The following is a 23,959-nucleotide window of genomic DNA, read 5'->3' on the forward strand; positions in this document are numbered from 1 at the left end:
TATGCTTTTTACAGCTATTAGTGATCTACACCAGGCATCCCCAAACTGCAGCCCTCCAGATGTTTTGGCCTACAACTCCCATGATCCCTAGCTGACAGGACCAGTGGTCAGGGATGATGGGGATTGTAGTCCAAAACATCTGGGGGGGGGCGAAGTTTGGGGATGCCTGATCTACACCAACCAACCAACTTCCAGCACAACTAGCATCAAGAAACTCTGCTTAAACAGTTCAGCATAATTTATTGCTACAGTAACTGGAGTTCAAGTATGAAAACAAATTCATAATGTAACTTAGCCCATAGTTGATTGAGTTTATAGGCTAGTTGGAACTTGGAACTGCTGGAAGCCCCAGTGCTGGGACAACAGCACTGAGACACACTGAATGATGGGTAAATGTGGGATTTGAAAGGAGTGTGTGCAAAATGTATTTGTGGGGAGGAGTGTGAAGGAAGGCAGCAAATTATCTGCCTTGGGATTTTTTAAAGGTTATTTCTTACCCTCAAGGAATCCTGTTTGCACGACTCCTTTTTTGGTCCTATCACAGACATCAACAGAAGGGGGGGCTGTGCTCATAGTAAAGCACCAGAAAGAACCACTTTCTTTCCTTTTGCAGGAGACCTGTCCAGTTCTTGGCCACACAAGGTCCTTCTCCCTCCCTTCCTGAGTAAATCGAGTTTCTTTGGTCACTTTCAGCTATGCTGCCTTTTGCCCACTGTCAAAGGTAGCAGAGATCAGCTTCCCTTGCCTCACGGCACCCGCAGCGTGATTCTCCCACAGTGGCTGGGGATTCCAGCCACGGAGGAAAATCTAGAGTCCATTAGGGTTGAGCGGCTTGGGTTAGGGGGCAAGTCTGAGCAGACATTGTTTAGGCCCTGGGGTTGGGCTGGAGTCCTGCAGAATTCCGGACTAGGCCGCAAGAGAATCACAGCTTCTGGCCCATTAAAAGCCACTGCCAATAGGGCAGACATGGAGAGAGTTCACTGAGAGGTAGTTCTTTTGTCAGGAGGCTGCCTCCTGTGCTGGCAGCGGCACCACTTCTGCTAGCCACAGCAGGTCCAGCTGTTTCTGGTGGATGCGGCGCAGACGGAAGAGGTAGAGTCCAATTGCAAGCATCACCACAAGGATGCACACAAAGAAAAGATAGTGGTTATAAACAAAGGAGAGACGGAGCCAAGGGCTGCGAGGTTGATGGACGCTCTCCTGGCGGAGATCCCTGAAAAACAAAGAAAAATCAGTCTGAAGTTGAAATGTGGAGCTGCGCTAAGCTTGAGTCTCTCTTGCAACTAGCAGACAAGCATTCCAGATACTGCAGTAAGTATGATTCCCAAATACCTGGCTTTTCTCAGGCCTATGCCCTACAGACCATTTGTAAATGAATGAGAGGTGTCAAAAACATAGGTTTAGCTTTTTAACGGCTTAAGACACCATGTTGCCTACTGATAAAGGATCAACTTCCTTTTCATGCAGGCTCTGTGCTTCATCGAGGGTGCATTTGATGTCTCTCCTTTAGGTACCTCTTAAAAACATACCAGGTCTCTGCTTTCTCCTTTTCTGTTTTTTTCAGAAAAGCACTGCTGGCAGATCACTCGGTTTCTCAAGTTTAAAAAATGCAACTTCAGACTTTAAACACAGAGTACTGAACTCCTCCATGTTTCAAGCTCAATCCCATGCATGCTTATTGAGTAATCCCTCCTCATCTTGAACTCTGTGAGGCTTACTCCCAAGTTCACAAGTTAAGATGACTGAACACTCTAATTAGGGCTAGAAAACTGCCATTTTACTCCTAGTCAAGCGCCATGGTCCAGTTCTTTACTGAAGACCTTGTTTGAAAGAATGATTCCGAAGTAACCAAAAGAACTCTACCACTCTTAAGATGAGAAAACATGCAGTGAGCAGCGATTTAGATTACCTGAGTGGCAGGAAGCGAGTTTTATAGAGAATAGCTCCCAGTGTCCATTGTACCTCACGATCATACACCAACTGGGCTGTGCGCAGACCAGAATAATCCTTGGGAAAATGAAAGCCTTCGTGCAGGACTTGGTGCATCCATGCTGATTTGAAGCACTGGTACCTGCAAGCAGAGCATAGAGACTCCATCACAAATATGCTGGGCTGAGGCTCATCAGTTGAGAAGACTGCTGGGGGGCAATCTTACCCCCCATCCCTTCACCGTCCATGTTAAGGACCAAGCACATTCTCTGTGAAAGGGAAGACTGGATTCTTACTTGACACGGTGCAGGTCTGCATGTGCTGAGTACAGGTGGTCTCGGAACCTCTGGGTCAATAAGGACCAGCTCAGGCTGCAGTAATCCTGGAAGGAGGCAAAAGGCATGAGTGGGCACAGAATCAACACCCCCTATCCTGGCAAAGTGATCACATATTTTGGAGTCACCTGGGCAGCGCGTGCGAACGTGGGCATGTGGTACAGTCCTCCCAGGCGCAGCACATCTTCGGTGCAGTAGTAGAATTCAGAGAACCCATAGAATTCACTGTTAACAAAGTCAATCGGTGCCTGATAGGTGTTGCGCAGAGAGACCGTGGTTCTGTTGTCTCCCGCCAGCAGGAGGCGCACTTGCTTCGCACACGACTGCCAGTCCCCCTGGCCCCTGATGTGCAGGGTCTGGCCGCCATGCTCCACAACATCCTCCAGTCCCACAGGCAGGCAGGGGTCCAAGACAGGTACCCCAGCATTTGCGCCGAGCTGCTCACCCTGCAACCTGCAACGAGAGCCTAAGTTTCAGGGTTGGGAAAACACAGGCATCCCCAGCGGCAAGTTATGATCAGTGAGTTCTTCTGTGCCCACCCCTTAACAGGCTAGAGGTCTGCATGCGGACCATCAAAAACTTCTCCCATTGATCTCATCACTCAGGGAGCCTGCCTCCTACAAATCAACACACACAGAGAATGCCCTCTCCCAGGCTGCCACTCCTTGAACTTCTGGGGGCAGTGGAATCCAGAGCTGCCTTTAGCCAGACCTTTTGAAACCTGGCAGCATGAGGACATCACCTGTTGCGGGTGGTGGTCTGATTCAGCACCAGCTCTTCATAGCGCTGCCGGGCATAGTTGCCCCCAAAGCCCAGGAAGGTGCTGACGTAGACTCGGTACACGTGCTTCGTGTGTTGCATGTCACAGCCAAGGTTGAAATCAGCAAGCAGGCTCTTGGCAGCTTCCTCCTGTCGGTAGCAGAGGGGAGGGGGGGTGAGTAAGAAACAGTGCCCAACCTGGACCACGGCACATTTTTCCTTCTCAAGCTACACACCTCCTGCGGGGAAGAGAAGGACGTGGAAGTCGGCACCTCATAGGCGATTTGCAGAGAGGCACCTCCCATGTCGAGGATCCCAACGGTCCTCTTTCGCACCAGGGTTTCTTCCTGGCCAGCCAGGGTCACAGAAATCACTGCGTCTTCCTCTACAATCCCACGAGGGAGAGAAAAAGAAAGAGTTGCCAAAGCAATGGAAAATGGAGATGGAAGATAGCACATCCCCATACCTCTTAGGCTGAACACTAGAAATGTCTAGGGTTTGGGGGAGGTGAGGAGGAGCAGAGGTTAGGGAAGAAGTGGAGATAAGCTCTAGTTTCTCTTGCTCACCTTCACTCCTGCTAAACTGCAGAATGGGAAGGGGCCTTAGTTCAGGTCATGTGGGAAAGCCAAATCTCCATTCCTGCTGGGAATCGAGCAAAGTGTGCTGGAGATTCCCTCCCTCAAGAGGAAACTGAGCCAAAAGAGAAAACTTCTACCTACCCATTCAACTCCACTGTCCCTTTCCCTCAGTCTCACCTTCTTCGTGGTCAAATCTTCCCAATACAAAGTTGATGCCTATCCAAGCATAGACTCCTGGGAAATTAGAGGTGGGGGAAGAAAGAGAATCAAGAGCAGTGTTGGGTTCCTTGAAGGTGCAGGGCTTTGTGTGGTGCATGTGTAGCACCCTATGAAGTTTGAGGGGAGGGAACCCCCAAGGGACAGGCACCGCCAGCAGCAAGTTAAGCTGGTGTAACAGCTAGCGAAGCCTCACTACCTACTTTCCCCCCTCTCTCCCTTCACCCTTTGCCAAACTCCCTAAGATGGAGTGAGCGAGCCTTTCTGGCCCAACACCTACCTTCTTGCTTCCCAGAAATCACTTCTGCCTGTGATTCAGAGAAGAGGAAATCAAATTCCAAGGGCACATCCCTCACCAGGTCCTCCAGGATGGCCGTCTGCTGCCTGCGAAGGTTCCCAAGCAGACAAACTGAGCAGCTCCCATTTCTTTGTACTGACATATAACTAGCCCCCCTCTCCACTGCTCCTTTACTGAATGGCCAAGGTGTCTAAACAGCAGACTCCACCTCATTTCAAAAACCCGTCCTTTTGTCCCCCTGTGCAAGTCACCCTTCTCTCTTGGTCTCTTTCCAGCCACGAATTTGCAAACACTCATAACTTCATAAGCAGGACTTAATTTTTAGCTCCACTTGGGGTGGAGGTGACCCATTGCTCACTATCAAGTTAGGGAACCTTGTGTGGGAATGTTGTGGATAGTAGGACAGGATATATTGATTAAATATTCTTTCCTCACTCACATTAGTGAGCTAGTCTCCACCCCCATCGTTCTGCCCGGACACTGAGGTCCAGTGCTGAGGGCCTTCTGGTGGTTCCCTCACTGCGAGAAGTGAGGTTACAGGGAACCAGGCAGAGGGCCTTCTCGGTAGTGGCGCCCGCCCTGTGGAACGCCCTCCCATCAGATGTCAAGGAAATATATCCGACTTTTAGAAGACATCTGAAGGCAGCCCTGTTTAGGGAAGTTTTTTAATGTTTGACGTTTGATTCTGTTTTTAATGTTCTGTTGAAAGCCACCCAGAGGGGCTGGGGAACCAGGTAGAAATAATAAATTTAGTAGTAGTAGTAGTAGTAGAGCACATTCCCTTGCACATTGCTGGAAGCTGGTTCATGGATTTGTTAGAATCATTTGAATTGAGCAATCCAGTCTGGCTTGTCCAGATTGGATTGTTCCTGGTAAATTTTCCCATTAGTTGTCTCTTAAGAACAATAATGACATCACAGTCTTCTTTTAAAAGTAATGATAAAGTTTGCTTACATTCAGCTCACAGTATTGTCCTGAAGACAGGCTTTATCTTGTAGTTACAGTTACAGAGAAAAGAAGTCTGAGCTAGGCCTCAGACTTTCTACCTTGTGGCTTCCATCCTCTGTAAGGAGGAGTCACAAAAGAGCCAAAAGAGCAGCAAAAGAGGAAGATGGCTGTGTGACTGGCCCTTTTATAGGGTCTGCTAGGGTCACACCCATCTACCTGGTCGCACACAGGGGGAGGATGCTCCAGAGCAGGTATGACAGGAAGTCCTCCCTGTCTGGAGCAACATTCCCCTGTGTGTCCACTCTAGGAAACAGGAAATGTTGTATTTGACTGCTACAGTGACGATACACCCCACACCCTGTCCCTTTCCACTTCAGGATGCAAGTCCACCTGTAGCTCCAAGAGGCCCGGCACTTCCTGCTCCCCAGTCCCAAGCCTACTCTGCTCAGGTCTTGGAAAAATATAGCTCACTCACCAGTCAGGCAGCATCCTCATTCCTGCAGTACACAAAATGTAAAGGGGAGTCTCCTTGTGCTTGGTACTGGGCACATAGGCAGCAGCAAAGCTGAGCAGCGGCCTGATGTAGTCACTAGCTTTGTCTGGAGTGGCTGCCAGAGTAGAGATCCCTGTACAATGAAAAGGCAATATTCCCTCAGCTGCCATCTCTAGAGAACAACTCTGCCCACCTCCAGGTGCTTGGAGCTTGTGGGTCCACAGCCACCACACAAAAAAAAACATTTGGAAATATCCAAACCTGGCTTGATCTTCTTGACAACAGGCTGGCCGTTACGGTCTCGCATCTGCCGGATGTCCAGCAGGTCGTGCGGATTCCCATTGTGTGGTGGCCAAAAGTATACAAAGACCCGGGAACCGCTGCTCCCGCAATCAATAACCAACCCGTAATTCAGAGATGGGTTATTTGTGTCCGTTGCCTCCAAGGCATGAAACCGTTCCAAGTACCTGCAAGGGGAATGAGGAGGATTTGGAGTTAAGAGACAGAGAACAGACCAAACAGTCTTCACACCACCCAAAAGAAAATAAAAAGGCAGATCCAGCATTCCATAGAACGCCCGCTCTGCTCTTTCAGAGGCTGTCTATTATTGCACAACAGCAATAATAGGAATTACAGGAACACAAAATGCCTATATCACTTCTCCATAAATGCTTCAAGCGATGCTGACCCAGCACGTGCATCTAGTCTCTGCGGAGGCTCTCGTTCACCCTTCTAGAAACCAGATGAAAGTTATTGGAATTCCCCTAGGCACTGGCTTCAGCTCCTCAGGAACTGGAGAGCTGAAGCAGACATCCCAACCTACCCGCTTTATGCCATTTCGTCCGTGCAATCAGAGAACAGGATTGAGAGACCACAGCATGTCCAGCCATTAAGAAGAAAGCTAACCAAATTAGTGGGTTTTGCAGATCCATTAGGCAGAGAATTCATGCCACCACAGTTCTTATTGATCCTGCTCCCCTTTCTTGCGCTGAAGGAAATTCTGCCTCAGTCAGCACAGCCTCTGCTGCTTCCCCCACCCAGCAGCAGTGGTGGAACAAAACAAGGGTTTGAAGGCCATCCCACAGCCAACTCCCATAAAGCCACATGTTCCAACATCCTGACTTTTGCAGAAGAGGGCATAGCTTCCCCGGGCACTCAGCTACAGCAGCAGCTCCCACAAATGCCATGCACCACCCCAAGTATTCCAGTTGGATTTCCCCATGGACACAGGAGCCAAGGGATGCACAAATACAATTGCATCTTATCCAAGAGGGAGGAGAAGCCAGACCTATCAGAGACAGAAGGTCAGGTCACAAAAGTTGAGGCATAAGCCACTATATCAGTCTTTGTTTGCATCTGTTAATCAGCATTCAAGGAAGGAAGGAAGGGTGAAGGAAGAGGAGAAGCAAAAAGGCCCAAGGTCTGCCATGAGGTAGGACTACCATGGATGAGGCAGTGCCAGGCCCTCTAAATTGTGTCAGGTGGGAGAAGACGTTTATCAGAGTCTGAGTTCTAAAGGAGCCATTGAATGTCACATTATTTGAGTACAGTAATTGGTAAAGTAAAGGTAAAGGGACCCCTGACCGTTAAGTCCAGTCGTGGACAACTCTGGGGTTGCGGCGCTCATCTCGCTTTACTGGCCAAGAGAGCCGACGTTTGTCCGCAGACAGTTTTTCCAGGTCATGTGGCCAGCATGACTAAGCCGCTTCTGGCAAAACCAGAGCAGCGCACGGAAACGCCATTTACCTTCCCACCGGAGTGGTACCTATTTATCTACTTGCACTTTGACGTGCTTCCAAACTGCTAGGTTGGCAGGAACAGTAATTGGTAGTCTGTCCCAACAAGAAAATTCTGTCCAGTCCACATCATATTGAAAAAATAAAAGCCACGCAGCTAAATGCATCTTGTAGGATCAGCTCCGCTCTTGATGGAAGAGGCACAAGCTTTGGTCCCAGGTCCAGCAATGAACCTGTTGAAGGTAAGCTGGTGTGCATCTGGTAAGTGGCTGGGGCAACCCAGCCAGATGGGCAGGGTATTATTATTATTACTATTATTATTATTATTATTGCCAGGATAGGCTTACCTGGGAATCCTATATATGCCACCTTGAGTTCCATGATGAAAGAAAAGCAGGATATACATTCTATAATTAATAAATAAAATTACTGCAGGATGTTATGCAAATAAATGCTGGATGTTACTGGATATTATGCAAACAAAAGCTGCAGCAGAAATTAAAATGTATACAATGTGAATGTATAGTTTAGAGGAAATGTGAATTTAAAAGTACGGTAATTACAACTCTCTCCTTTGGTCTGAAAATGACTTGTTTAAGGTGGTTATCAAATGCAAATAGCTGGCTTTTGCCAAAACATTTACCCTACCTTTATCTTAATGGCCCATTTTAAAAGTGATAACATCAACAAGTCTAGACTTGTTAATCTTATAAAGAACCGCAGCTGGAGAGACCCTCTTTAGCATATCAAATAAAATTCTGGCTTCAGAGGAAGTACTGTCATTTTCCAGCAGACCATGAGAAATCTGGTTCAGATTGGGGGATCCTAACTTAGAATCTTAAAACTACCCCCTTATTTCTTAAGATGCATTTGGGGGACAGGCAGTATTGCCTATGGAAAATCATCAGCTTTCATCCTTGACTTAAAGAACTGTTCTTTTTCATCTTATGGACATAAATGTAAATAATTACTTCCTAGTTTAGTAATTTTTAATTCTGAGTAATCTGCCCAGCATAGTTAACACCAATGAAGAACCAGTTAGTAATGTTAAGAAGTTTTGTTTTTGTTTTTTTACCTTTTGTTTTCTTTATGAGTTGCTTGTTGTCTTTTTATGCTTTCCTATCTCTCTGGTGTTATATTTATTGACAACTTCATTTCTTTAGGAACAGTAGACTGGCATTAATACTTCAAGTCACACATCTAGTCATTCTGAAATTTTACTCCTCTTAAGAGGAGTGGGTATAGGGGAAAAGTGAGGTGTCTGAAGTGGGAAGCCTCTTCTCCTCATGGCACTTCCTTGTGCGATTTAGAAGTCTGCTAAATCAGGACTTCATACAGAGAGAGAGAGAGAGAGAGAGCTCTGAACTTTGTATAGATGATGCTGTGAAGAGGGGTGGGACTTGAAGCACATCTCCAGCTTCTCCTCACACGTTTGCTTACATGTGAAGCCTAAATACCCAAACAGGGACTGTGTAAAAGAGGGTGGGCAAACCAGTTCAAGCAATACCTCACACTTTCCAACTGCAGAACACCAACTGGCAGCAGAATTGCCAGTCCCTGCGCAAATGTACTGAAGAGCATTATATATGCGTGAGTTGGGAAACATTTAAGGGCAAAACCCCTTCAAAATTTGGGACTTCCCAGCAGTTAAACCTTGGGTTCTTATGTTGACATGCGGACAGTCCTTCATTCCCAACATTTCACTAAATGAAGAGAGCCAACAGCAGCCCTGTGAAAGCACTGCCCAGCAGGACTAGCGCAGCGTCTTCCTCCTCCCCCTCCAGCTTAAAAGAGCTTCAGCTTTTGTTGGTGAGAAAATGCCAGCTGAACTCAGTCCACGTGGCTTCTTCCCATCACTCCCATTTTGCTGTTGGATGGGAACTGTGAAATATGTTCTGCCATTTCCTCTGCAGGTTTTTTCCATCAAGCATCTCCTTTTCTACTGCTATATTTGTGTTACACAAAAAATGCATAACTATATGCCCAATTTTGTAATCCAAGACCAGGTTTGTAGAAGAACACAGGGGAAAGGAGGGGGATAGAAGGACTTTGTGTGCCATAGAAACTGCCACTTTGTTTGGTGCCACTAACTCTCCCCTTCCCCATAGTTTCCCCAGGAAACCAGATTCTACATTATGTGTAGCATGTATAGCAGGGGTGAGGAACCTGTGTCCCCCCCCCCGGGGGGGGTGTTGGGACTCCCAGCTCCTGTTAGTAACAGTGACCATCAGGTCAGGAACAATGAGCCTTGTAGTCCAACAACATCTAGAGCAAGGGTAGCTACCCTTGGCTCTCCATATGTTGATGAACTTCAGTTCCCCTCATCCCTGTGGGATGGAACACTGGGGCAGACAAGTCACAACAGTTCCTAGAGTGTCCACTAACAGGAACTCACCTGGAGGGACACCTGACTACAGGTCAGTTCCTGTTCCCTCAGACATGCAAATGAGTTGGATTAGACAAAAGCCCTAGCCTGCAATCACTCTCTCTCTTAGCTACTTCCTCCCTCGATGAGGACACATCTCCAGAGAATCTCTAGTTAGCATGGTTCTCACTCTAGGCCTGCAGCCAAGAGTGAGACCAAATGGAGTCTTACTTTACTAAGTAGTCTCTAGATATATATGTACTTGTAACTTTTCTAAGCAAGCCTGCCTTTCTGAGATTATGCTGTAACTCAGGATGAAACTGTAAGTAAACTCTATCTTATTTTATAAACACTGTGTTGTGTATTTCTTTTAAGAGGGACAAAGGGGACCTTTGCCAGGAAGTGTAATATTGAACTATAAAGTGTAATATTGTTATAGAGATTCTAGCGAATCTAACGCACATGCTTTGCTGCGCACAAAAGGGGAATGTCACTCTGCTAATATTGGAAGCTTGCTAACACAAGCTTGGATAGGATCTATCTAATAATATATCCTAATCCACATCCCTAACATTCCCATAAAGGGTTATGGCGGCCCAGGACTGCGTATTTTTGTGTATTTTTGAAGGATTGCTTTGGATTGTGATTTTTGAACTGAGTAGGATTTTTTCAGTTAGAACTTCCTGGTGAGCACATGGTCTATTGTTCTCCAGTGTGCCTAGGGGATTAGCTACCCCTCCCCTCCCTCAGAGTTTACAGCACTGAGAACTCAGAGGCAGTGAAGATTATTTTGCATTTTGAGATATTTTTAGAGATTTTGATTTTGGAATTTTTGGCAAATTTTTGAATTTTGAGAAATTTTTAGAAGTTTGAGATTCCAAGATGGCTTTTGCAGATTTTGATAGTGGAGTTAACCTAGGATTAATGGCTTTAGATGACCACAATTACGTATTTTGGAAACAACGCCTGATAGCATTTTTAGATGCAAGGAATGTTTTGGATGCCATTGAAAATCCTATGCCTACTGGCGAAACAGAAGAGGATTTAGCAAAGATAGCAACTTGGAAACGCATGAACAGCGAGGCAAGACACATAATTTTGAGTGGACTTCGCAACAGGCATCTAACATCAGTTAATAGCAAAGATGATGCAGCTAAAATCTTAAAAGATATTGAGCGCAGGTATGGAGCATCTACTAAGAACTCCTACAGGAATTTGATGAGCAAATTAACTGCGCTGAGGATGAATTCAAGAGAAGAATTCACTGACCATATCAGCAAATTTAGTGAAATTGTTCAGAGGATTGATCTTACTACTAAAGCCCTTGATGAAGAAACAAAGGTTTCATTTTTGATAGCATCTCTAGGACCAAGCTTCAGTTCATTCAAGAGTTGCATGGATCACAAAAAGGACCTGACTTTTGAAGAACTGATTGATCATTTGAGAGAGGAATGCAGAGATTACCTTGATTCTTCAGAAAGGAATACAGGGAGAAAGGACACTAATTATACTTCCAAGCATTTTCAAAGGTCCAGACAAATGCCAAAGGAAATAATTTGCTTTAACTGCAATTTAAAAGGGCACATGGCGAAGGAATGCCGGGCACCTAGGAATAAATCCCGCCCCTTTCCACCAAAAGGCGAAAAGAAGGGGGGTCGTGGGCGTGCAATGATATTGCAAGAAAGAAATGTAGCTTTCCAGAGCTGTGAAGGAAAGCGCAATAAGTGGCTTCTGGACAGTGCAGCAAGCAGCCATTTCTGTTATAAAAGGGAATATTTCAATGAAATAGACAATAATAAACAGTCTGAGATTGAAATTGCTGATGGAAATGTTATAAAGTCAATAGGTGCAGGATCTTTGAACTTGAATTTCAAAGTGAACAATGAGTCTTTTGATACTACAGTGAGTAATGTTAAGTATGCACCAAAGCTGAACTGTAACCTAATAAGTGTGTCTAGCTTGGACAAGAAAGGTTTTGAAATTATATTTAAAAATGGACAATGCAATGTGATAAAAGATGGTGAAGTGTTTATTCAAGCCAAACTAATCAATGATGTGTATGAGATTGATATTTCAGAGAATGAGTCTGCAAGGGTTGCACAACCCAGCAAAAAGGATCAACCAGATCTGGAACTCTGGCACAAAAGGCTTGGACACAGGGATACCAACCTTATCCTGAAAATGCAGAAGGAAAATCTGGTAAAAGGTCTACAGGTAAAGAATTGCAGTACACCAATGCCAAACTGTACAACTTGCATAACTGAAAAGGCAGTCAAGCCTTCCTTCCCACATTGTACAGAGAAGAGAAGCACAAAAGTCATGGACACTGTTCATACTGACCTATGTGGTCCGCTGAATGTACCTTCCCTAGGAAACAATAAGTACATTCTGATATTTATAGATGACTTCTCAAGATATTGTGTTGGATATTTTCTAGAGGAAAAGAGTCAGACACCGGAATTGTTCAAACTGTACTTAAACATGGTGAAGAACAAATTCCAGAGAGCTCCTTCCACCTTAATTTCGGATAATGGTGGAGAGTTTTGCTCACGGCAGATGAAGGCCATCATGGCACAAGAAGGCATAGCACATGTAACTACAGTTGCTTACACGCCTCAACAGAACTCCATTGCTGAGAGAAAGTTTAGGTCTATTATGGAGATGACAAGGTGCATGTTAAAAGAGGCCAACTTGTCACAGAAGCTATGGGGTGAAGCGGCGAATACGGCGATTTATTTGCAAAACAGATTGCCTACAAAGGGTGCAGAACGCACACCATTTGAACTTTGGCACGGGAGAGTCCCAAGTCTGCAGCACATACGTGTGTTTGGAAGTGTCTGTTATTACCACGTGCCCAAAGAGCGCAGACACAAGCTTGACTCCAGAGCAAAAGCAGGTATCCTGGTTGGATATGCTCCTGGAGGAAAGGGATATAGAGTTCTAGATCCAAAGAGTGGCAGAGTAGACCCATACCATGTGGTTCATTTTGATGAACAGGGAAAGTTTGATACAAAGAACACAGTTATTGACTGTTCTAGAGAGTCACCAGATGAAGAGTTTATAAGTTTTCCTTTAGCACAAGGAACTAATATACCTCCTAGTGTCACAACACCCCCTACAGGCGACACCCCAGAAGACGCAGAGGTCCAGACCCCTGGCGGCACCAGAGACGAAGAGGAGGAGCTGTACGTGGACATGCCAGCGTTGGAGGAGGATGAGGATGCTGATGCGGTTGCACAACCAGAGGTCAGATGCTCATCCAGAACTAACAAGGGCGTTCCGCCACTACGACTGTCCTACTTTGCAGGGTCGGCGTCTCCACCAGAACCTTCCACTTGGGAAGAGGTAGAGCAGATGCCAGCCACCGAAGCCAGTCTCTGGAGGAAAGCCGCGCAGAAGGAGATTGACGCACTGCACAAGAACAAGACCTGGACACTCACAGAATTGCCTGCTGGTAAGAAAGCAATTGGGAGCAAATGGGTGTTCAAGGTTAAAAGGGGTTCAGAAGGGGAGGTGCAACGTTACAAAGCAAGACTAGTGGCACAAGGTTTTTCACAGCAATATGGCCACGACTATGACCAAGTCTTTGCACCGACAGTGAGATACAGTAGCGTAAGATTACTTTTAAGCATCGCAGCATCTAAAGGGATGGAGGTGAAACACATCGATATAGCTACTGCGTTTTTGCATGGGGAAATTTCTGAAGAAATTTACATGAAGCAGCCTAAAGGTTTTATAAAGCCAAATGAGGCACATTTGGTTTGCAAGCTTCAAAAGGGACTGTATGGTTTAAAACAAGCAGCCAGAGCCTGGAACTTGAAATTGCATGGAATGCTGGTGAAACTTGGGTACAAGCAAGGTGAAGCTGACAAGTGTTTGTACACTAAGCAGAGTAATGGACAATTTTCTTATATTCTTGCCTTCGTTGACGACCTTTTAATCGCAACGTCAAATGACAGGGATTATAAAAATGTAGTCCAGCACCTCAACAAGGAAGTGCAAGTGAAGGAATTAGGACCAGTTGAGTATTACCTCGGGATTCAAGTGGAAAGAGAACAGGATGGTTCATTTCTACTCAATCAGAAGCAAAAGATAATTGAACTGTTGGAGAGTATGCAATTGCAGGATGCAAAACCCGTCGACACCCCGATGGCTACAGACTTCTTAAAGAACCAAGAGGATTCGAAGCTGCTGCCAAACAACACAGAGTATCGTTCAGCAATTGGTAAACTTTTGTATTTAGTTACCACATGCAGACCTGATTTAGCCAATGCAGTAGGGATTCTCAGCAGGAAAGTGAGTAGTCCCACTGAGCATGATTGGGTTGGTGTGAAGAGGGTGGTTCGATATCTTAAGGGTACAATGGATTGTAAATTAAAGTTACCAGCTCTCAGTGACCCTAAGCTCATTGGGTACACTGATGCTGACTGGGCGGGTGATAATTCTGATTATAAATCCACAAGCGGGCATGTCTTTATGTATGGGGGCGGAGCTATTACATGGGGCAGTTATAAACAGAAATGTATAGCTTTATCGTCTACAGAATCGGAATATGTTGCGGCTACAGAAGCGTGCAGAGAGATTTCCTGGCTGGACCAACTCCTAACAGACTTTGGCGTGGAGAGAAAGGAACCTATAAGCCTGCTGGAGGACAACCAAAGCTGTCTAAAGCTGGCGCAGAATGAGAAGTTCCTAGCACGCTCAAAACACATTGGGGTCAGGTACCACTACGTTCGCCAGATGATACAAGATGGACTTGTCGAACTGTCGTACTGCTGCACATCGGAGATGACAGCAGACATCCTAACAAAACCCCTGCCAAGACAGAGTTTCCAGAACCTGCGTGTCAAGCTGGGACTCTTGGGTGGTTGAATAAAGTTGCTTATGTTTTGTTTTGTATGTAATGAATGTTGTGAATTGCCTGAGAAGGGGTTTGTGGGATGGAACACTGGGGCAGACAAGTCACAACAGTTCCTAGAGTGTCCACTAACAGGAACTCACCTGGAGGGACACCTGACTACAGGTCAGTTCCTGTTCCCTCAGACATGCAAATGAGTTGGATTAGACAAAAGCCCTAGCCTGCAATCACACTCTCTCTTAGCTACTTCCTCCCTCGATGAGGACACATCTCCAGAGAATCTCTAGTTAGCATGGTTCTCACTCTAGGCCTGCAGCCAAGAGTGAGACCAAATGGAGTCTTACTTTACTAAGTAGTCTCTAGATATATATGTACTTGTAACTTTTCTAAGCAAGCCTGCCTTTCTGAGATTATGCTGTAACTCAGGATGAAACTGTAAGTAAACTCTATCTTATTTTATAAACACTGTGTTGTGTATTTCTTTTAAGAGGGACAAAGGGGACCTTTGCCAGGAAGTGTAATATTGAACTATAAAGTGTAATATTGTTATAGAGATTCTAGCGAATCTAACGCACATGCTTTGCTGCGCACAAAAGGGGAATGTCACTCTGCTAATATTGGAAGCTTGCTAACACAAGCTTGGATAGGATCTATCTAATAATATATCCTAATCCACATCCCTAACATTCCCATAATCCCCAGCTATTGGTCATGTTGGCTAGGCATGATGGGATTTGAGAGTCCAACAACATCTAGAGGACACCCCAAAGTCCAGAATAATCTTAGCTTTGATTAAAGGGCACACAGTACTTTCTGACCCTGAAGACACCTAATATATGCCAAATAGCGTAGCACTTTCCTTTAGGGTTGGTTTCATTTCATGCATAAACTAATTTGTCTTGCTGGACAATTGCTTCCTTAAACCCATTTCATTTCCTGCAGCTCTCCTCTATTTTAGAGCAGGAAAAAATAATTATATCTGGCTTTATCTCACAAAGATGTGCAAAAAAGGTATTTTGTGCTGCTGTACCTTACTTTAGAACATAGTGTTTTTCAGAAGTCTGTTGGCTGCCCTAGCTGTCTCAGAGCAGTACTGTGCCGTATTCTTAACTAATCTCTCCATGCGTTTTGTAGGGTACAAAGTGGCCTTTCCCCCCATATGAACAAGCCATTTCAGAAGCAATTAATTTAGAATACTTTGCTAAAGTTTAGTTAACTTGGAAATGCAAGCCATGGAAATCAACTGTCTGCTTTGAAAGCACCTTTTTGCCTTATCTCAGCATGCTTCATGCCAGTGCCATCCCATTCACCCACCTTTCAGACTGCCAGTCCCGAGAACTAGTTTTCCAGCGCCATAGATTTGTGATTCCCACAAGTAGCAAAATACTGGCTGCAAGTAAGAGGCCCAGCAGGCCCAGCCGCTGACGGAGACAAAGGCTCACTGAAGGCACTGTGAAGTGCCAAGATGCTGGACACAGGCAGGAAAAACTGATCCTGGAAGAGGGGGAAAATCAGATTAAACAGTTGTTAAACGTCTAGCAAAGCCTCATCAGTCAGCCACAGGTACTAGCCAACAAAATGATCTTAGAAATCCAAGTGCTGAAGCTTCCAACGTACACAGCTAAACCAGCACAGCCTACAGCTGGAAGTTTGGAACAGGAGGGTCCTTCTTCCAAAGCAGCTGGGAATGTAACAAGGTGCAGACGAGACCCATGTGAGTACCGAGTACTGCAGTCTTAAAAAGACATTTTAACGGCATTGGCAACCTTGCATCTAAACAAGCCAGTTGAGTCAGCTAGCAATAGCTTGCAATTAATCACCAACAATGCAAGCCTATGCATGTTCATTCAGAAGTACATCCTACTATATTCATTGGGCTTACTCCCCAGAATTGCAGCCATAATCATTAACACAGCTTTGTGGAAGGACACACATGACCTGCATTGTACATTTTCAATCTTTCCTAACTTGCACGTGGGCCGTTCCCACTTCCCCTTTCCCAACCATTCATTTGGGACTTGAATAATAATGGGGTTAAAGTGCTGGGAAACAATCACAGGTACTCTGCGGAGACCACGTGGAAACACTCAGGCTGCCCTTCTACCCTGCACCGATTAGCACCAAGCTGTGATCTTTGAACTTAAGTGGCTGCTAGCCAGGTTGGCTGTAACAGCAGAGGTTTTTAAGACATACGAGCCTCACAGAGGGAGCAAGGGAAGAGGCTAACAGCGTCATTGTAACTAGGGTCACCAGGGGCAGGGTAGCAGAAAAGAAGGGTAGATAACGCTGTGCATATCCCAATCTCTGAGCGGCAAGAAAAGATCGCGCCATGAGCACAAAACAAAAGGCAACGCCAAAGCTCTCAGGAAGAATCCCTGCAGCAAAGCAGTTCTAAATGCAAAAGCCCCGTCCCAAAGCCATGCCGATCAACAAACAATCTCGAACCTAGATCAGTTCTGGGCTATATCTGGTTTTCAAATCAAGAGATCTTTGTGTGATCCTTCCGTTTCTTTTTTGGTCTTCCCCTGCGCTTGTGGGTCTGGGGTCTCAAACTCCAGTCCCCAAGGCTCCCACAGCGCACCTGCTCTCCCAGCGGCATCAAGGTCGCCGCCGCCCTGCCTAGCAGCCGGGAAGCGACCCACGCCCACGGGGTACGACAAGGAGGAAGCTGGCAACGACGAAAAGGAGACGGCGCGGGTAATCCGGAGGGGGGCCCGCGATCCCATCGCCTCACCTGGCCATGTGCTCGCCCCGCAGTCCGTCAGCTTCCAGTGCGGGTCCCGGGAAGAAGTAGCATTTCTTTCGGCCGCTCCAAGCTGCCGGATGGCACTGGACCCTGAAAAAGAAAGGAAGAGACGGAGTGGTTAAACCAGCGACCAGCGCCGACGACCTCCCCGCCTCCACCCTCTGAAAGGGCCACAAAATCGGTCCGTTAATTAATGGTCCGCATTTCATCCCATGCTGAGAGCAGTTTCAGAGAGAAAAGAAAGAGAAACGCGCCTCTCGCCGCAGAGGAGGCTCCTCCGCCCCGGCAGCGCCGCGGTTCCCTTTCCACACAGGCAGCGCTCCTTTCCCCCGCTTTCCCGGGGAGCCGACTTGCCGCTTCCTTCTTACCGCGCTCGTCGTCCGGCACCACGACTTCGTCGGCCCTTTGCTCCAGCCACGTCCCCAGGGCGACCAGGCTCGGCGGCAGCAGCAGCAGCCAATGGCAGAGCCCGTGTAAGGTTGACGCAACGGAACCGAGTCAGCCTGGGCTCCGCCTCTCGCGGCGGGCAGCCAACCAACTGCGCTTATCGAAGGGCACGCCGTGGTTTCCAGGACGGGACCCGATACTCTCCTCAAGTGTCTTTCTGTAATTTCCAACACGTCACAAGTTCTGGGCCAACCCGGCGAGGGTCATTCGGGCGGGTTTTTGTTACGTCATGCGTATATTGCCCAATTCGTAGGCCCAAGGGTGGGTTTTCAACGTACACTTCTTTTTTTCTCCGTGGGCCTCGTCTTCGCCGGGACGCGCAAGCGCCCTGTTGCCCATTCGCAGCTGCCTGTCAACCCTAACACTGCATGTTTGGTCCATCAGTGTACTGTATAGGCATATTCTTCCCACGGCAACGTCATCACTGAAAGCAAGCCAACCAACATCCACAAACAAACCCCACGCACCATAGAAAACTGCGCAGCCTTATTACAAGCCTGTCACTTTGAGCGGCAGGCATCATAGCCAATGCTTTTCTCCTTTTCCCCACGTATAGCGAATAAAGCGAAAAAGTAGCCAATCGGGTGAGGAACGAACGAAAGGTCAAAGAGGTATTGCCCAATATCCTCCCTGGATAGGCGGGAGATAGGACCGACTTTAGCCAATGGAAGCGAGCGTGAATCGCAGGCTACCAATGGACATTGGCTCGGGGCGGCGCGAAAACCGTCAGCGGCCAATGAGTGACGTCCATGGGCGGGGCGGACAGAGCGGGAGCCGCAGGACCGAGTGTGCAGCCCGCAACGGACTCGGCGGTGCCATGGAGCTCGGGGCGGGCCGCGCGGCTGGGCCCGGGCAGCGCGGTGGGGCAGAGCCGGGCCGCCAGCTCCTCCTGCTGCTGGGCGGGGGCGACGGTGGAGGGTCGGGTTGGGCGTGGCCCTCGGGGGGTGGCGGGGAGGGTGGGACTGGAACGGACACGGAGGCCGGCCCGGAGCCGGAGTACGAGGCCCTCCCGCGGGGCTCCGCCGCCTCCACCCACATGCTCGCAGGGGCTGTGGCGGGGGTGCTGGAGCACAGCCTCATGTACCCAGTGGACTGTGTCAAGGTGAGAACGGGCGCCGAGCTGCTCTCGCGCCTCCGGGAGCAGGGCGGGTGCTGGCGGGAATCGAGGGGCGGGGATCTGAGACGAGACGCGGGAGTCACTGGGCAGGACCTGAGAGCGGTTAACCGGTACACGATCTTCATTAGTGTTGCACTTTAATCCGCATCACCGGACGGTCCGACTCGATCCGAATTTAGCAAAAAGGGGGGGAACAGTTGACAGAAAGGCGAAGGAGGTGTACCCCCGATGAATGTGATGGAGCTAACGACTTTGGGGAGGGATGGATCAAACACGTTCTTGGCTCTTTTGCTGGCTAATGGCAGAAGTGCCAACGAACGATCACTTGACAGGAGAGTTATGTGTTGCCACCAGTAGTTGACAAGAAGCAAGGTCGGTTTCCTTGATCACGTTTCAGGCCTTCACTTTTGCTGCCAAAGCGACCGACCTGGTTCCGGAAATATTTGGTCTCAGTCATGGGTCTGGGAGGAAGGGATAAGGTGTGTGTGTGGGGGGGGTTACACATGGTAGAGCCTGGCAGGCGGGAAGGCCCCCTGGTGATCTGCAGACACCTGCAAAGGTCGCCTGTGAGCACCCATTTGTATGCAGCCACCAAATGCAGCTGAATGTCTCTGAAAGGAAGGAGTGTCTTGGGTTGGGAGAGCTGGGTGTGGAGTGGAGCACTTACTAGGCTAAGTCTCTTGGCATATCTAACCTGCTCCCCTCCCTGCGCTGGCAGACAAGGATGCAGAGCCTGCAACCGGAACCTGCTGCTCGCTACCGGAATGTGCTGGAGGCCCTGTGGCGGATCGTGCGGACTGAAGGGATCTGGCGACCCATGCGTGGATTGAACATCACAGCCACAGGGGCAGGCCCTGCTCATGCCTTGTATTTCGCCTGCTATGAAAAGTTGAAAAAGACACTTACCGACATTATCCATGCTGGGGGCAATAGTCACGTGGCCAACGGTATTGTCCCTTCTTGCCTCCTTGCCCCACCCTGAGGGTTCCTATGTTCCCAGCTAGGACTGTTAGTGAAATGAAGAACTGGATGCCTGGTTCTTTCTTACTGCTCTTATATTTAACTTTTGAATCCTGTTTACTATTGACATTCTTCCCTAATGTTGTGTTCTGCTTCACTCCAAGCATTATCTAACTCTGATAATTAGGAATGTAGGATTTGCCATTGACTTTTGAAAGGAATTTGTGAATGAGAAGGGATTGTGGGAACAAGATGGGACTGACAGCTGCAGTTTCCATCTGAGCAGACAGAAACTTTTTTTATTGTGAAGATAGTTTGAAATATTATAGAGAAATGGGTGTGTTGCTGTTTGTATTTCATTTTGACTTTATATAATGCTCTTTCTTTGAAGCAGCTGTCCCAGATATGTCCATGTTTGTATCTGCTCTTACATTTGTCCTTTTAGCATCCTCATTTTTGAGTGGGGAGAACCCCAAGCTTGTTGTAACGTGTTGTAGAGTCTGGTCTGCTTACATATACTTTTTCACACTAGCATGCTTCTGAGGCTCCTTCATCTTTGATAGTCTGGACAGATAATAGGAAGACCTAATTAGCTGGAGATCCTAGAATTTTGGAACTAACTCGTCTGACTCTGAAGCTTGTTGGATGTGTTAGCAGGACGGTGGCAGGATCCTAAATAGCTGCAAGACGATCTTGGCTCTTCATTGCTCTAGGAATTAAAGATGATAGATAACTTACAGTGCAATCCTAACCATGTTTACTCAGAAGTAAGTCCTATTTAGTTCAGTGGGACTTACTCCCAGGTAAGTGGAGTTAGGATTGCAGTCTTAAGTCTTCTGATTCCCCATCCCCCACCCCATTCCTTCCAATGTGGGTTGAGATTAATATGATAAATATTGCCTGCACTGGAGCCTTGAATATTTCTGATGTTCCCTTTCTGAAAACTAATGCTAACTTCTCAGTGAACTTTCATTCTCTCTTGGGGAGGGGGGGGGCGTTCCTATTTGCTCACATACACTCCTCCGGTGCACATTCTGAGAGCTCCATAGGACAATGGCAGGTCTTCTTCCCACTTTTCACATGTAATAGTCCTTGTTTTGCAGGCGCAGCAGGCTGTGTGGCAACATTGCTTCATGATGCAGCCATGAACCCAGCAGAAGGTAATGTTGCTTCCCAGCAGTCCTGCAACTTTCATGCGGCTTGTGCTGCTCCATTCTTGTCACCAGGGGGTGCTTTCATGTTGCTTGTGATACAGTTCAGACATGGAGCCTTACCTGCGACAAGGGTCTTTGGATGTAGTGGGTGGGTGGTGGACAAGACTTTGGCTGAAGCAAAGAAGGTATTTGTGTGTCTGCCCTTGCTCTTGGTGTTGATAAATGACATAAAAACAATATTGCAACTTGTCTTTCATATTTGTGTTCCCTACATTGTGTAGGCAAAATCAGATCTCATTTCAGTAAACCCCATTTTTTACTTGATGTCTCACAATTCCAGAATTGGGGCATTACTGTTTTTTCATGAGTTGTGGAGTTCTGCAGGATTTGCTGGGTGGGTAGATAGATCACACTGAGGCAAGTTTGAGGGACGCAGCGGCTCCTGAATCTATTAAAAGTGTTTACATAGTATGCACACTGTTCAGATCACTGCACTTAACTTATTTTTTCTTTGCTCTTCCCTGCCCTTCTCTCGTCTCCATGGCTGGGCTGCTACTGTCATCTTGTGATCAGTGGTAAAACAGAGAATGCAGATGTACAACTCTCCATACCAGCGAGCAACAGACTGTGTACGTGCTGTATGGTGCAATGAAGGGGCAGGAGCTTTCTACCGAAGCTACACCACTCAGCTGACTATGAACATCCCCTTCCAGGCCATCCACTTCATGGCATATGAATCTTTGCAGGAACACCTCAATCCTCACAGACAGTACAACCCTAGTTCCCATATGGTGGCAGGGGCTTGTGCAGGGGCCATTGCTGCTGCTGCCACCACCCCGTTGGACGTTTGCAAGACACTGCTGAATACCCAGGAGGCCCTGGCACTGAATACCAACATCAGTGGGCACATTACAGGCATGGCTCATGCATTCAGGACGGTGTACCGCGTGGGTGGGCTGACTGCCTATTTTCGAGGGGTACAGGCACGTGTCATTTACCAGATGCCCTCCACAGCCATTGCCTGGTCTGTGTATGAGTTCTTCAAATACTTCCTTACCAAGCGAAAGGAGGAGCGATTGGCCGGGAAGTGAAATGTGACTCCACCCGCTGGATTGGCTGGTGCCGGACTCAGATGACAAGCAAGCCTTTGGAATAACAATGCCGCCTCTTGCCTGCTGCTGCATTTTGCACAGCCCATCATCCTTCTCCCAAATGGATAGTACACAATGAGCAGCAGCTTGGCCTGCCCTTTTCTAGCCTGTCACCTAACATGCATCTCCCTTGCCCCAAAAGTTGTATTCCCTTAAAAGAGGTGGAGACTACCATGAGCTACCGTGAGCACATTGGAACTTGGGGTGGTGACCTGCATACCCTGACTGGGTTGCTGTTACGACTGCGTGGTGATGGAGGCAGGGGAAGTGTTAGCTGAGCTGTTGTCTAGTAGCACACACATAAACCTCATGCTCTCTGGGAAGGCTTTGATTGTTGTGGCCCTTGGCACCTCCAATAAAGTCTGCTTTATCGTCACAGCCCTTGTTTGCTCTTATCTCTTGCTCTCTTTTTAGCAGCTCTATAGGGCTTTGTTACAGGTAAGTTGGATCAACTTATAGCAGGACGGTCTAAATCAGGTATCCCCAAACTGCGGCCCTCCAGATGTTTTGGCCTACATCTCCCATGATCCCTAGCTAAGAGGACCAGTGGTCAGGGATGATGGGAATTGTAGTCCAAAACATCTGGAGGGGCGAAGTTTGGGGATGCCTGGTCTAAATTGTTTCCTCTTGTTGTGGTAGGTGGGAGAGTAGAAGTGAGATTAGTATCATATAATGCCGCATCTTGTATGACTAATATTGATCCATGAAGAACCAGCTTTCAATTGACATTAAACAGTATTTGGAGAGCATTTATGTTCTTACAGGATACCAGCACCAGGCAACTGACAGCTTTAGGTGATTCTTGTTCCTCCCATATATATTTCAGCGGTATTCTTACCTACCAGCATAGCTCAAACACACATTCTTATTAGTAGCAGGGGAAAAGATGCAGTGTCTGCCTCAGTCAGGTGTTTGTTCAACTGGCTTGCAGTGTGCTCCAGTAATATATATACTATGATGGAAAATACACAGGTGCATGTGTGCACATATGTAAAAAAAATAGTTCTTGTTCCTATTATCCTCTGTCACACCAGATAGAGTAGTAATATGAAAGAGTAGAGCCAGGCTGTAGTTTGAGAACAGGCAGACGGGTGATATTGGGGAACACCATTTATCCATCTGCATTCATTCTCTGCTTGCCTTGTCCTATGATGTTGGCCCCTCCTTTGAGTCTTGTCCACGGAAAGGTCCATGTTGCAGAAACTCCAAAAGTATGGCACTTATGTTCCAGGTAACTTTTTACTTGGAATGGCCAACAAGGTGACTGTCAATGGGCTTCATCTTGCTTCTTGGGGGGGGGGGGGGAGAGTGTGGCCATCTTTCCTCCTACTCTTGATCCCAAGATTTGGAATGTGTAATTTAGGAAGAGGAAGAATACACAAATGAGGCGAATATAAACCTCTGACTGAGCCAGTGTCTTACTGAACAGCCTGTCTGCTTCCTATGTGTGCCTTTTGCAGCAAGGAAAGTGAAACCTCAAAACAATACATCTGTCCTCACTGGCTTATGATGGATGTAGCCAAATTTTAGATTTCCAAATGCATACTTTCTGTTGCATTAGGATTATGTGAGGGATGGAGAGAGAACTGATGTTTTAGAGCTTTGAATTTGAACCAAAAGGGCAAATAGATCTTATGTTCAAAATGCCTGTTCATACATGGTTTTGCTAGCTGTGCTTCTTGCTGACTTGACCTGTCTTGGAAGGGTAGACTTCGACAGGAAATTCTTCCTGGGAAAGAAAAGTTGACAAGGCGGCTCACCTGTTGCAGCAATGCAGAGGAGAGCCTGGTGCTCCCTGACTGGCATTTCCCCTCAATCTTTGAGGTGGTGTAAACATTAATTTTGAGAAAATTTTCTCTGTGGCCCAGT

General features: G+C 47.2%; 2 protein-coding genes across 4 annotated transcripts; one reads left to right on the forward strand and one right to left on the reverse strand.

The window, feature by feature from the left end:
* Nucleotides 1-5: 5 nt before the first annotated feature.
* On the reverse strand, nucleotides 6-18,179 carry ENTPD7 (ectonucleoside triphosphate diphosphohydrolase 7). 2 transcript variants are annotated; one of them, XM_035132979.2, is made up of 13 exons: nucleotides 17,630-18,179; nucleotides 17,250-17,351; nucleotides 15,830-16,009; nucleotides 5,818-6,023; nucleotides 5,539-5,689; nucleotides 4,098-4,201; nucleotides 3,779-3,835; nucleotides 3,260-3,408; nucleotides 3,007-3,173; nucleotides 2,393-2,717; nucleotides 2,226-2,311; nucleotides 1,910-2,071; nucleotides 6-1,213 (listed from the first exon to the last, which is right to left on the reverse strand). In XM_035132979.2, exons 2-13 carry the CDS (start codon nucleotides 17,255-17,257, stop codon nucleotides 1,000-1,002), a joined length of 1,809 nt encoding a protein of 602 aa, XP_034988870.1. In that variant the 5' UTR covers nucleotides 17,258-17,351; nucleotides 17,630-18,179; the 3' UTR covers nucleotides 6-999. The 2 variants fall into 2 exon arrangements, with proteins under 2 accessions (XP_034988870.1, XP_034988871.1); XM_035132980.2 differs by lacking the exon at nucleotides 17,630-18,179 and adding an exon at nucleotides 17,516-17,621.
* Nucleotides 18,180-18,482: 303 nt separating this feature from the next.
* On the forward strand, nucleotides 18,483-22,466 carry SLC25A28 (solute carrier family 25 member 28). 2 transcript variants are annotated; one of them, XM_035132976.2, is made up of 4 exons: nucleotides 18,483-18,810; nucleotides 19,544-19,772; nucleotides 20,889-20,945; nucleotides 21,513-22,466. In XM_035132976.2, the coding sequence occupies exons 1-4, from the start codon at nucleotides 18,526-18,528 to the stop codon at nucleotides 22,028-22,030; spliced, it is 1,089 nt and encodes a 362-aa protein (XP_034988867.2). In that variant the 5' UTR covers nucleotides 18,483-18,525; the 3' UTR covers nucleotides 22,031-22,466. The 2 variants fall into 2 exon arrangements, with proteins under 2 accessions (XP_034988867.2, XP_034988869.1); XM_035132978.2 differs by lacking the exon at nucleotides 19,544-19,772 and having other exon boundaries at nucleotides 18,489-18,810.
* The last annotated feature ends 1,493 nt before the right edge of the window (nucleotides 22,467-23,959 follow it).

The sequence above is a fragment of the Zootoca vivipara genome, chromosome 5 (assembly GCF_963506605.1).
Source record: "Zootoca vivipara chromosome 5, rZooViv1.1, whole genome shotgun sequence".
Lineage (NCBI taxonomy): Eukaryota > Metazoa > Chordata > Lepidosauria > Squamata > Lacertidae > Zootoca > Zootoca vivipara.